This window comes from Pleurodeles waltl, chromosome 10, assembly GCF_031143425.1.
Source record: "Pleurodeles waltl isolate 20211129_DDA chromosome 10, aPleWal1.hap1.20221129, whole genome shotgun sequence".
NCBI lineage: Eukaryota > Metazoa > Chordata > Amphibia > Caudata > Salamandridae > Pleurodeles > Pleurodeles waltl.
Window position 1 is genome coordinate 84,174,954 of NC_090449.1, and position 14,025 is coordinate 84,188,978.

General features: G+C 43.6%; 1 protein-coding gene across 1 annotated transcript in view; it reads right to left on the reverse strand.

Annotated features, from left to right (window-relative positions):
• Positions 1-14,025, reverse strand: part of LMF1 (lipase maturation factor 1) — a 981,191-nt gene that overhangs the window by 904,666 nt on the left and 62,500 nt on the right. The window contains exon 3 of the mRNA XM_069209821.1: positions 13,324-13,334. Coding sequence (XP_069065922.1) covers positions 13,324-13,334 — 11 coding nt within the window. The remainder of the gene's footprint in view (positions 1-13,323; positions 13,335-14,025) is intronic.

The following is a 14,025-nucleotide window of genomic DNA, read 5'->3' on the forward strand; positions in this document are numbered from 1 at the left end:
ATGCTTTATATCCAATCAACACTATAGGGACAATATATGCGGTGAGTTGCTTTCGTTCCTTCAGACTACCATTTTTTTCAGCACTGTTGCGTGTTGAGAGAAGATTACAGATAACTGGACATGATGAAGAGATGTGGTTGGCAGGGACATAATGTAGAAAATAAGTGTTGAGTGTGTGTTTGTCAATAGGGGATCGTTTGAGTGTGAGGCTCATATTCTGTGGTCCTGCATACCTTCTCATGCATGCCTTACATTATTCGATAACCTAATTCATCTGCAGAGCAGGTCTGTGTCATCTGTTCAAGACCAACGACATAACTCCACACTATACCACATCGCTTCCCTAACATTAACCACCAGAACAATCAGCACAAATCATGAAACAAATGCATGGCATCTATACACGTTTAAGAAAATAAGAAATCATTTTGAGTCCTTGCAGGTTTTAATACAACATTTTTTATTTAAAGTTGATAAAATGTGTTGGGTTTGGGTAGATACTTATTGTTACTTTTAGAAAAGATTCATTTTGTATTGTATGGTATATAAACGAGTAATACCGTAATTTAAGACAGCCAAACAGACATGAGATTCCTACAAAGCACACATTCTTAAACATACACAGAGCTTTAGTCAAAACATTTCAACTCTCACTTTATATTGTGGAAACGTGTGAAGTGACACCTAAGAAGCGTTCCAGTCGTGCTACTCAGTTTCACCTCCAACTGCCCCCCTGCCCCTCACCGAACGTTTACAAAAGTCATTGGTGATGGTTCACAAGGAGAGGCATTTTCTAACAAGCAGTGCTGGAAGGAAAATAGGAGCACACCCCCCCGGCCGCATCCCGTCATGGAGAAGTGAACTAAGAGTGCCCGAGCACCACGAATGGGTGTTGTGTTAGTTGCCTGCATCCATGCATGCATAGTACAAAGATTTACTGAAGGCAGCTAGGGTCCCAGCGGAAGACTAGCTGCCTCAACCGGAATCTAGCTGGTTCCCACCGTCTTCTAGCACTGGCTGCCCTAAGTGTGCCAAGAAGAGCAATTGAAGTGTTGACTTAGTTGTGATAGTGGTTGCATTCAGCTCAGGTTTGCCAGATACTTTCTGCTTTAAATTAACCAACTGGACTAACATAGCCAATAACAAAGAGTAAAATACAGTCCCAGTCTTGAAACAAGATGTCCAGTTCATAGGGACCATCCTGCAACCCCTTCACAATTGTGCTCATAGCCATATTCCCCTTGCACGTAGACAGAGCCTTCAGAAGTATCCAGGCAGTGCATGTGTAAGGACACTTTCAAAGTATCATTAAGTAGCCTGCTGACGAGCAACCATAGGAGTTTAATAAAACACTAGGGGATTCATTGTGAGTCCCGCAATTTTTGATGCAGTTATAATGCCCCCGATAAATACCAATACTGCCGGGGCAGTATTACTCAGTAGGAGTGAGATGTGATATGCAAAATCAGAGTTTTGCACACAAGTTTCAACATGTCTTGCCTGTTTCCAAGCAGTTCTCCCTATTCACAGAAACAAGAAAACAATCATTTGCAATGCAATAGGTCTCGCATTTGTGAGAGTTAGAGCTATTGGTGTTGTATATGACAATGTCTGTTACCTATGTGTTTTAGTTTGGAGTGTAGTGGATGTATGCCAGGTGCCACAGCAACCTAGCCAGGCCTGTCGCTGCAGGAGAGAGGACACAACAAGGCTGCCACATTGGGAGTGTTTTTGCCTCATTCCTAGAGACAGGCTGTAATACCCTGGAGATGGAACCCTTTCTAGTGTATTTGCTTAAACTTTTATAGCACCAGACAAGCCACAAAGAGGCACCTTCATGGTATTTAACCCGGAGAATAAGGGGGTCTAAAGAGTTAGGGGCAAAGAAAAGGGGGTAGCCATATATTCTAAACTTTTCAAAGGAATTGTTACTCTATACCAGCCTAACTTTTAAAAACATAGACTGTATACAAAGAGAATAACAGAAGATGCAGCTTAACTGCAAATTAATTATAGCGATTTTGTTAAGAATGGCACCTGCTTTGCAGCGCTATGAAATGGCAGAACCTGTATTACCAAGCCCTATATTGAAAAAAATGAGTTATTTCCAGACTGCCCAACACACACCATACAAAGAACCCTAGGGGACAGGATGTGGCACAAGAGCCAGAGCTGCTGACTTTGGAGCTGGGGAACACAGTTTGAGTCTGGCACCAGCTCAAGATCCTGTGAATCTGGGCAAATCACTTAATCTTCCCTTGCTATGAAAAATGAATGTCCATGCAAAGCCCTTTAATAACTTGGTATCAAGTTTGCTCTATGTAAAAATGCAACAAAAAAATAGAGCACTCCAACACCTTTGTGTTGAGTTTCCACTACATAAAACTGCAAATAAAAGCCCCTGCAGGCATCACAAAGAAAGAGCAAGATGCCTGAAACCAAGGAAGACAAACATGCCGCCATGAGCGAAGTGGCAATGCAAAATAAAAAATAGTGTGTCGACACTACAGTACCTTCCCGATTGTGGAATAATCCATGTAAGAGTGTCAGTCTCCAAGGCAGTAACAAACAGCCTTAAGGGGGGACAAACATAAAGCATTTACCAATGACATCAATGGATTTTTGAAAGGCTGGCCCAGGAATGAATAAAAGTGATGGGCGTGATTAAAGCCCAAAGTATAGATTACAACATGTCGAAAAGAGCAGCACTTGTATGCTGCTATGCTCAACCTAACAACAGATGCTTGTTTTTTACCACCACGGAAGTAGTCATCTTGATTCAGGCAGAAACAATATGTTCCACCAAGATTGGCATTACAAAGCAAATCAATGAGCTCGTAAGTTGTTATTCTACCTTTCTGGCTGACCTGCCTCCTTCTTTATGAACTGCTGAATGTGTCTCACCGAAGGTACCATGTTTATTGTATACTAATAATGCAGTTTGGTAGTTTTAACACCAAGGTGGCTGCAGAGAACACTGGATAAAGATCTGTGGTGTGCCTGGTCAAATATTAATTATTGGAAACATCATTAGTGCGAATAGCGAGAAGGCAAAAATACTGTAAGACAAGATCCTTAAATATGAAAGGTTACCGTAGTAAAGTTGAGGCTGTCCCTTCGTCATGCTACAGGTGTGTAAGCTTTTCCAGACTCCAGAAATGGGATTTGCCTATCGAAACCCAGATTAACAATGAAATTATCCTCGGATACTGCACCAATGCATCCGAGGGAGGTGGCAATAAAAAGGTTGAAGCAGCTCAAAGGCTTAATAGATCATATTACAGTACATACAGACTACCCAAAATTGGAAGATTCAGGCACTTGCACGCATAAAATGTAATGCACAAGAGGGCACTTTTCTGCACACTGTCAGGAGATGCAGGACTGCCACTGTCTCTGTGCCCAAGAAGTGTTTCCTGCTGTTTAACCCTGCCAGTCTGAGCTTTGCTTGTACCTGCAAGTTTGGGGCACACTCATAATGGACTTCAGGCCCCAAACTCGCAGGTACCAACAAATAGAGATGACTGTCTCCATCTTTTATTGAAGCAGTCAGTGTAGGAGCAGCTGTACTTCACTCTAGTCTGGTATTTAGATCTTGCACAAAGCCTCTCTTGTGAAAGAATGGAAAAAAAAAGTCTAAGTGTTAAAAAAGTAGGAGCATTCATTTATGAAGGGATAAGAAGCTGAATTTGGTTACTGCTAAAACCACAGAAATACATTCCAGTTAAGTATGTCTTTACATCAAAGGTTTTACTACAAATGTCAGGCCTAATTTAGATCTGGGCAGACAAGTTACTTGTCACAATGGTGACGGATATCTTGCCCGCTGAAATATAAATCCGATAGCATATAATGGGATTTATATTTTGTCAGGCGGGATATCCGCCACCTTTGTGACAGGGTAATTCGTCCACCCAGATCTAAATTAGGCCCATAGTTTGATAGCCTGTGCTACTTTGGATGCCTCAGACTAGTAGATGCAAAACGGGATCCTCAATTAGCTGGTCATTCACACAAAACAAAGAATCTGTAACAAAAATCTTGCTATCAAATCAATCCAAAAGCAATTTGTGGAATGATGATGCACTTCCCACTAGTAATAAGGGGCAGATTGATCTTAACTCACACTGTGTTTCCTCTTGATTATGGATGAAAGGAAACATGATTTTCACAGGTTCTCTTTTTTCCCCTTCATTTGGATTACTAGCTGCTGGTTTTTCTACTCTGAGAGTGCACTGTAGCCTGTTAACCAGACCTCACTGTTAGTGTTCTAATCCATTACAAAAGGTATGTTGAACTGGCTATCCCCAGTTGGCATAGACTGACTTGCTTATAAAGCCCTAATTTATAGTAACCAGGGCATGTAAGACAGTGTATCCACCCTAGGCTGCTATACTGGCTGTGCCACCCTGTGAGTGATAGAGTAAAAAATGGCTTCCAGCCTGCCACTGCAGCCTAGAAGAGCAGTTTAAAAACTGCTTGTTCGACTTTGCCATTTAAACCAATGGCCAAGTCCCCCACTTTCCTTAACAATATATGCAATTCTCCTCTAAGGAAGGCCTAGAGAGCCATAAGGCAGGGAGTTGTATATTATTAAGTGGGACATATACTTTTAATATGCCTTAACAGCAAAATCTATAAATTGTCATTTTTGCTGTGAAAGTTAACAGCCCCAATGACTGACAAAGGGTTACCGACCGACCCTCAGCCAGGCTATCTTCTGAATGGGACTATTAAAGTGGGTACTTCAAGGTATAAAATTATTAGTGGCATTACAACCCACTTGATGCCAAAGTTGAATTTAATGTCACTTTTAAAGAAAGCTAACTTTCAAAAAGTTGCCAGTCTGTAGCCTAGTTTGTCCTGCTTCACACAGCTGTTGGCCAGCATACAGCCATCTCCCTTCCAGAGGAGGAGTGTGAATGACTCACAGGGTCAGGAACAATAAAAGCCTGCTACAGGGAGAGGCGTTAACTCCTTCTTGTAGGAAACCACTCAGGTTGTTGGCCAAAAAGGCAAGCCTCAAAGGCGCAATGGTAATCACACTCCTGAGTAGCTCCCCCTTTGTTCAAGTAGACAGGCTGGCGATGGGAAAAGAGAGGAGAGACCAGCACCCAAACCAGTTTTCCCATGGGCATGTAGCCTGTCCTAAAGTGACTCCTGTTATGGTAACAAGCCCACTAGATTTGGGCGGCAGCATCAACAAGCACCTGGGATTGAGTCTGATCCTGCACCGTGTGACAGCTGTCGGCTTAACCCTTCCGGCCAGTTAGTTGCACCTCACCAGAACCCAAGCGTAAAGGTGATTTATGGCACCCCCTTGATTGACGTCTTAGATTTATCTGGGAAACCATGGTGGAACAGATCTTGCCCCTTTCTCTCATTCACACGTCTCATATAGGTAAAGACAAACAGTAGCAGGAATAAGTTCAATAGGTATTATTGAGTCACCTGCATTGTATGTAAAAAGACATGTATTGCCATTTTGAGGATGAAAAAACATAATAAAAGCAAAACAGTGACTATGAAAGTGAAACACAGCAAAAGTCCCTCCATACTGTCACAATAATGGTTTTAGAATCCCTACTGGCACTACTAATATTCTATACAAGTGCATGGCAGCATAAACCCTAATCTGCTCATCAGCCCCACCCCCCCTCCATACCTGTGGTTGAAGGTAAAGAAGAGGTCTGTTGGTCTACTGAGAGTCTTCCCACATATGGGCAGAGAAGGTGTCAGATTTCGGCAGAAACTGCAAAGTCGACGTGCAGCATTTGATGGTAACTAGCTGGAAATCCCCTCTAATGTAAAGGGGCAGTGAGGTGTTTTATAATAAAACATCAGATGATCTGAAAAGATGCCCTGACATGACAACACATACATATCGGTGTATAAGAGTTGGGGACATGATGAACACTTCGTACCAGTGTTAGACCCGGTTTCCTGAGCACCAGGGCACTCAGGGTCTACCCCGCTCCAGTCACATCAACTGGATTGTCCCCCACTGGTGTCCTGGGGCCTTAGTACTTGTGGACCCAAAACTGGATAACCAAGTACTCCTCTCCAGCACTTGACTCTCTCAGGTTAGCGAGGCAGAGCAATCTAAGACTTACTCAAGGAGGTGAGATGGGTTTAGACATTCAGAATACAGGGGACACTGTACTACAAGCTAATCAGATCAATGTCCAATCAGTGATTTTTTTTTTTTAAAGTGAAGTACTTTGATACACATAAGTGAAATATACTGCATATAACACTAGGATAAACAGGGAAAAACAGACATCTCTACAACCCTCTGGGCCAGAGTTCTGACTGTAAACAGTATTATAGCGCCTAGACACAAAGGACTATACAAACACAGCATGTAGACACATAATTAGCATTGCATATTACAGACCATGTTGCACATGGTTGCTCTCATTCACTAGAGCCATGACACCAAGTCTTGTATTGTAATGGTGTAGTTTGAGAATAAAATGTGATGTCAAACATTCCAAATCAGCCCTAGAACCCACCATCCAAAGAACAGAAGTGCCCTCCCGTCCCTAGCAAGGACACCCCTCTGCCGGTGTCAGGGATCTTATCACAGGTGCCTTTTGTCTTAGCACAGTTTACTGGAGTCCCACTGCACCAGTAGCCATCCGCTAGCTGTAGCAGGGTATTCGCTGGCCAGAATGCCAGTACACTCTGGTGCCCCTACGTATAACAAAGAGAAAGGTAGGGCCTGTAGCACAGAACACTCTTCCCCAACTACAGATTCTAACTGTAAGTATCACAGGCTCCAACAGCACAGGAGAGGGGTCTGGTCAGAGTGATCTGACCTACAAGCTTCCCTACATCCCCTTGTCTCTGTTGATGTGCTGCAAGCTTCCTTATCTTGAGCAGCTGTTTGCAATTCCCTTGTCTTCCAAGTCGACGCTCACACGTCACACAAACAGCTGGTTCTCTGCATTTGCATTCAGACTGCTGATTGATCCATTTGCTCTTTTATAGCTGGAAAATTCCTTCACAGCAGAATCCATCCATCACAGAGAAAACACTCAAGTTTGAATGCGGTGAGCAAGCTTCCTTGCCTTTATGCCGTAGGCCTACAGCTGGCTTCTATAGATGCTTATTAGAACTGAAGACCAGTCTAGAAACACCACTGAACACTCAGGCCAGACTTTTATCACCTCTGATTGATGCAGTGATCCAATAAGAGGGTATGCTACTTTTGAATCCTGGGTGCCCCTCCAATCATGAGGCCTATCTGTGTCATGCTCACTATGTGTATAAGACATGTATAAGATGAGTTACTGGCTTCAGGGCAGGCTCTTGCTATCAGCCGGGGCTATGCCCCAGAGAGGAATTTTAATTAACTCCAGACCAGGAGGCACTGACCATCGTCCCTCCAAGCAGAGTTAGGGCAGCTAAACACAGATAAGAGCAAGTGTCTACCCCAGCCCACCAAGCTTCTTCAAGGAATAGGGAGGGGCACGGGTAGCTGGAATGTCAAGCAGAACAACTAAGCTCACATTAAACATAATGACTCACTTTACCATTCTCCCCTGGGAAACTTACTGGCTCTTCAACACACATCCCAGGTAGACAAAGGCAAAAGGACCACAGGCAAAGAAGACTGCACAGACTTGATCAGGAGGGTAGCAAGTAGCCCCACCATCACCACCATGAGTACAATGATACAGATATCCCTAACTATAGATTTATTGCTACCACCACTATCTGTCTACCACCGCCTTGGTAGAAAGAGCAGTAGCCACTCTCTGTGAAATACGGGTGCACTGTGCATGCCTCCCTCGACCTCAGAGCTAAGCTCTAGGGTCTCATTCCATGTAAACAGGGATAGCCTCAGTGGACATACGTTTGTCATGGTCACAGAGGTAGGGATCCAGAAACCATACAGTAACTTTAAAGTGACTTGCCTGTAAATCACCATAAGGAAGGAGAAACACACTCTCCAGTGGCATGCAGAAGACTTATCGTCCCAACAACTGGCAATAACTAATAAGATTATCATACTCTGCCATGGAGAAGCCACAGAATGAATATGTCATGAAATAAGAGAATGACAAAAGTCTATGCAAAAGGATAACTGATAAAATAATAAAAACAACTTTCACTAAACAAAGCCTTAATGAATAAAATGCCATATATCTAGAGAAAGGGCACAAGCTGCAGGCCTAAGCTACAAAAGGCTAAAATAATGCTCATATACTTAGCTAAAACAACCTCACAACAAGCCCACAAGTAGCCGAATCTCTAGGGTGGGTTACCAAGCTCCTAACATCCAAGGAAGGGTTCATACATCTTTGGAGTGGGCTGAAAGGGGCACTCTGAGATTGCTAGATGCCACACATAGCTGGAAGTTGTCACAGGGCAAGAAAGATCCCGGTAGCCCATTTGCTAGTGACCGCATCATCCCCCAAGGACACTTTCTGGGCATAAATATGGCAGCCCTAGTACCTTGAACCTCAGATCATTATGAAACTGAAGAAAGGACCAAAGAAGGATTGCCATGCTCACCCCTGGACCTAACAAAGAGGGGCTGCGCTGTCTGCTGGACTGCCCTTGCCACATCTTGGGCTAGTGAAGAGAGGACAATGCCTGTGGTTCCTGCCTTGTGGAAAAGCTGCACCCAAGCCTCAGACCAAAGAAGTGGCTTAAAGGCTCAGTCTGTTGCCCCCTCCTGGAACCAGGGCCATCAAAGTTGAAGAAGCCCAACTTGGCAAGTTGGTAGCCACTTCTAGAGAATAGCCGCTGACCATCGTTGAGCACCCCAAAAGACTAATCCTTAGTTAAATAAATTAAGGTTTGACCAGCAGATTGCCACGGTGGCTGCTTTTGTTTTGATCTCCTTCAGAAAATTGCTTTGGCTCCTCTCTCTTCTTCCCAAAGGACTTTAACTCAAGCGCATAGAATCTTGCACCTTGACTATTGTAATGCGCTTTATCCTGTTCTTCCTAAGGCATTTCTCAAAAGGCTGCAGATTATTCAGCCTTTTTTCCTAGGCCATTTTCCTCAGTACTTCTCATTATCTTCACAGCTGTAGGACCTCCACTGGTTACCCATCAAGAGGCATTCAATCGACGTCCCTCTATTTTTCATACAGAGGCTTGACACATAAAGTATCCACTACTTGAAGCAGCTTGTCAGCCCCTATTGCCCTTCCAGAGCCCTGCGCTTCTCTATTAAAAAACTTGCATGGGGACCACGAATTATTCTTGAAAGACAGTGCAGCAGCTCTTTCGGGTATCTAGCTCCTACTCTGTGGAATACTATTCCTTCGCATATACATCTCCATCTTAGAGAAGAGGCATTCCCTAAACATCTCAAGGCATGGTTATTCACATTGCTTTCCTCGATTTGGTCTGAGATGAGCTCTTTCCGCTTGTGCTCAGAAGCCCTTTTTGGATAGCTATGCCCTTTTATAAATTTCATAAATAGATTGAACTAGAAATCCAACAGTACTTTTCAGTGCTATTTTGTTCTTCCTTTTCCACATTCATTGTTTTTAGATTAGAGTTACTTTAATTGCTGCTGAAAAACTGTAGCCAGGATCGGACTAGGACGAAAAATAGGTTCGGGCACCAAAGTGAAAGAGGCGAAATGGGGCAGCTTTAAACTTTTAACAGGTAGCTTTGAGCTTGTAGAGGTTTGGAAGACTGCATGCATTTAAACTTGCAGCAGGATATGTTTTTGGTAATATCAGGGAAATCAACAATAAAGCTGGCCCACCAGACTAAAAATCAGGCCCAGGATCTGGAAACCACCGACTCACTGACCTATTAGACTAAACTTTCCTGCACTGCGTGATTCATTATGGGCCAGTCCGACACTGATGGCAACTGTGAAGCACTGTACTCACATAGAGAAGTGTGGCTCAATGGTTAGAGCGGCAGACCCTGATGCAGAAATCTGGCCCAGGACCAGGGTTCAATTCCCGCCTTGCCGGGTCTTGGGCTCAATTTCCTCAGACCTGATAATTCTCCCATCGGTGCCTAATCTAATTCATGGTTCCCACTCTGTAACTCTGGGCAGTAGCTTGCTTAATCTCCACATCGGCCCCAACAGTGCTGGGATGCCCGACTTCACCCTGGGGGTGCCCAGGAGTGGGCACCTCACAGGGAAAAGCCAGGAGGGGTTCCACAGCGGTATGCGTACAGCGCCTTGAGACCCTAACGGGTGAGTAGTGCGCTATACAAGTACGAAGTTTACAGTTTACCACAGAAGGACCCCCAAGTCATCTAGAGGCAGCTTGTTTGCCTTCGGGAGTTTCAAAGAGTGTTCTTGAACCCTCGAGTCCTATCATCGTATTTCTTAGAAACTTTGCGATGCATGGTCTTTCAGTTGGATGTTCGTTTTGGTATGTCATTAATTCAGAAAGACAGGATGTGCTCATGCTGATTATTCCACTATCTGTTCTACCCACTATAAGTCCTCAGACCCGTTCCTTAAGTATAAACGGGATTGAAGAGATCGCATTTCATGTCTTAAACTATAACTATTTCCTTGCAACGTTCTGTTGGTATCCCTGGACCGCACTGGGGTTCCGAGGTTTCTGGCATGTGCCAATCAAAGAATGTGTTTTCTTCACAGGATAACCAGAGGTTTTGTAAAACAGTTATTTTCTCTATCTTCAGTTAGATTAACAGAATCAAAGGCTGTGGCGATGATACCTCCTTCAGATTCCCAGATGTTTTCAATGAGGGCTTTTAAGAGCGTCGGGTCTTTTCCTCAGGAAATAGAGGCTCTCAGCAGTCCGGGAAGCTCTGATTGAAGATGTTTGGCTGGAGAGATGGGCTGTGACTCGTTCTGCAAACAACAGCGCGAGCTGTACGGTAGTTATGAGCGGACACAGGGAATTTGTCCTAGTATTGCTGGGCTGCAGGCCCGATTAAGCTGGTCCTTCCGAGTCTCGCGCTTCTGTGGTCGATAAGGGCGCACGGGTTACCGCATCTTGCGGTTGCTCCACAGGTGGTTGTCTCACTCCATTCCAAGCTTCGAAGGTCACTAAATGAGGAGTTAATTTTACCGCATGTTAATATAGCATGTATTCTCCTTTAACGACCTGTTATCTGTAACTATGGGCCATAGGTACGAACACATTTTCCCATTGACAGAGAATGGGTAAAACCCTTTGCTACATCTGGCCCTATATTCCTCCAGGTCCCAGCTGAGGAATTTGCGTGGGAGAAGCGCAGATTTATTTCGAACTGGAATCCCAAATCATTTTGACATTTGCTGCAGGATTCTGAGGAATCTAGAAACTAAGAGTTGGGTGAGATTGTAAAATTTTTCAATTTCTGAGCAAAACGCTAAATATTCAAGAGAATTCACGGATGGAATTTCCTCCTGACTGGTGGATTGTTCTGGAGATTTAGCATTTTCTCCGAAATTAGTTCACATTCCTTGCGGCCAATTCTAAATTAAGTCCTGTGTCTCTTATTCAAAGGAGTTACTACTCTCATATGGGAAACATGAAGAGCGGCCAGAGTCACCCCGAGAACAGTGCTAACAACCTGCCGCCCTCGTGCTGATGTAATATGCAATGAGCCTGGAAATCATATCACACTTCCCTGACTAAACAGAGGTGCAGAAGTTAGAATTCATCAGCTTTAGCAAACTAACACAAGCAGTGCAACTGTGCCTACCCAAAAATGCAACCCCTGTGCTAAATATGAAATATTTATAAGAACAAAAACTGAATTTTTACAGCATATGTAGACCCAATTAGCACCGAAAATATCCCCAAAAATAGCAATAACTGAAAGTGGTGAAAACCCGAATGAGTATCCCTGATGCAGGTTTTACATGATTCTCAGCAACATGAACGTGAGTGAAAACAAGATAAACACATTCAGGACCATGGATGCCGCAGCAGCCCGCACTGTGTCCCGGAAGGAAGCATCCCTGATCCTGGTGCATTCATGCAGCAGGAGGCGCAGGACAGGCGGCGGAGCACAGGCAGGGGACAGTGCGACCCGATATGAGATTACAGTGCATGCTGCACGCCACGTGAATGCACCTTACAACACCTGGCTTTTGACATGGACGTGCTTCTGTTCATAGGACTCCTCTTAATAAAAATGTGTGGCATAATATTAGTATTAAAACAGCCATCCTAGTCATCGTAAGATGCTGCTCTGTAATGCTATGCCACCTGCATACAGGGCCAATTTGACGTGGTGCCTGCGTTGTCAAACACTTGAGCAGGCTGAAGAGTTGAAGACGGTGACAACGCCACACATTATCCTGCAGACAAACGTTTGTGCAAACTAGTGTTTCTTCTTTATTTTCTTAAGTAGATAGTGACCCCACGACCTGAGACATCTGCCCAGCTCACAGGCCACAGAAGTTCTAAGAACTCACCAACTGCCCCAAAGATCCAAAATGACATAATGATGCATGCACAGCAAATATTACACAATATGTATAACATGCTATATCTACACAATTTGCATAACATACTACAAGACATAACATGTATTTGTAAATCACACATTTACCCAGAAGGGTACCTTGGCGCTGGAGAACAGATGTTTATTATTAACCAACTCAATGGTACTCATTATATCGACCTCGGAAGGATGAAAGGCTGAGTAGACCCTCCGGGATTTTAACCTCTAATCATAAGGGCAAACAAGGCCCTCACAGTGGACACATTGGTCCACCAGACCAGACACAGGTGTTGGAGGTCCTCTCAAGACAAGTGGGATGTCATACAACATTTTTCACAGAGAGGAGTGTAGCTTCAGGGGAGAGGGTGTTTGTGGTGTTACAGCCCGTAAACAAATGGATTGTTGGCTTGGCAGCTGCGTCAGAGGGCTCAAGTCATATCTACCATGCCTGTGCTGGGTTTTCATATCATTTTCATTTCACTGAGAGGAGAGGGTTTTTCTTATGCATTTTTTTGGATTGTGTACACTGTATTTACTCCCTCAGTACGAGGTGTGGTAAATGCTGTTAACGCACATATCACAATAATGAGTTATGAGATAAATATGGGCAGGTCAAACCTGCTGATATTTATCAAGGGGGAATAATGTCTGGTACTTAACAGAACAAGTATATTTTGGAACTGTAAGCACCAAAATACACATTATTCCTCAAAAACTTGAAATAGTGTAGTATTCATCACAACTGGTAAATTCTAATTTGGTTTAGTCGCATTTTATCAGGTACGATTGTTTTGTTTTACTGTGGACCGAGCCAAAATATACACACTGAAAGGAGTCAAAAAGGATCCCTGGAATGCTCTTCTTAGTCTAAAGGAGACATTTATTATATCACTTCGCAAGGCTCGTGAAGGAAGGTCAGTATAACCAAAAGTGTACCTTCAAAACGTGCAACGATAAAGTGAGAACATGTACAAAGAATCTTCAATCTATAAATAGCAAATATATACATGCAAAGATACAAATACCTATATTGACATATATATAGTCATACACAAAGAAAAGCAGATAATTAGTAAAAATGTATCACTTTAGGGCCTATATGGTGCTTCATCTTTCTCCTGCCAGCAAGTTGTTGACCCCGGTTCGACCACAATGAGAAAGAGAGAAATCTACCAGCATGAGAAATATATCAGGCTTTCGATGTCTCAATCCTGATTGAGGTCTCTGAATCTCCCACTGTCGACATGGGTCTCTTACATACCTTAAACAAGCGAGGAAGGAGATTTATAGAAAACCCCTCCCACTCCACAAGAAGTATTCGAAAGTGCTGGCTATTTTAGGTCAGTTTTGAAAGAAACAGGTTGGAACTGTCCAGTTTCCCAAGGTGTCCCTCCGAAACCTAAACCGTTCCCTGCTGTACCATAAACATCATTTTAGTACATCCTTATCTTGCTGACTGACTGACTGACTCTTCCACGTTATGTCCTAGCCCTTTGGTGAGAAAAGAACACGCAGACACGTAGAGTGGAAAACACGTTGCGTAACATGTTTTGTACGGAAAAATACTCGCACTTTTAACGTGGCGGTGAAGCTAAGGCTAAGATGAATACAAAATGGAGTCTGTAAC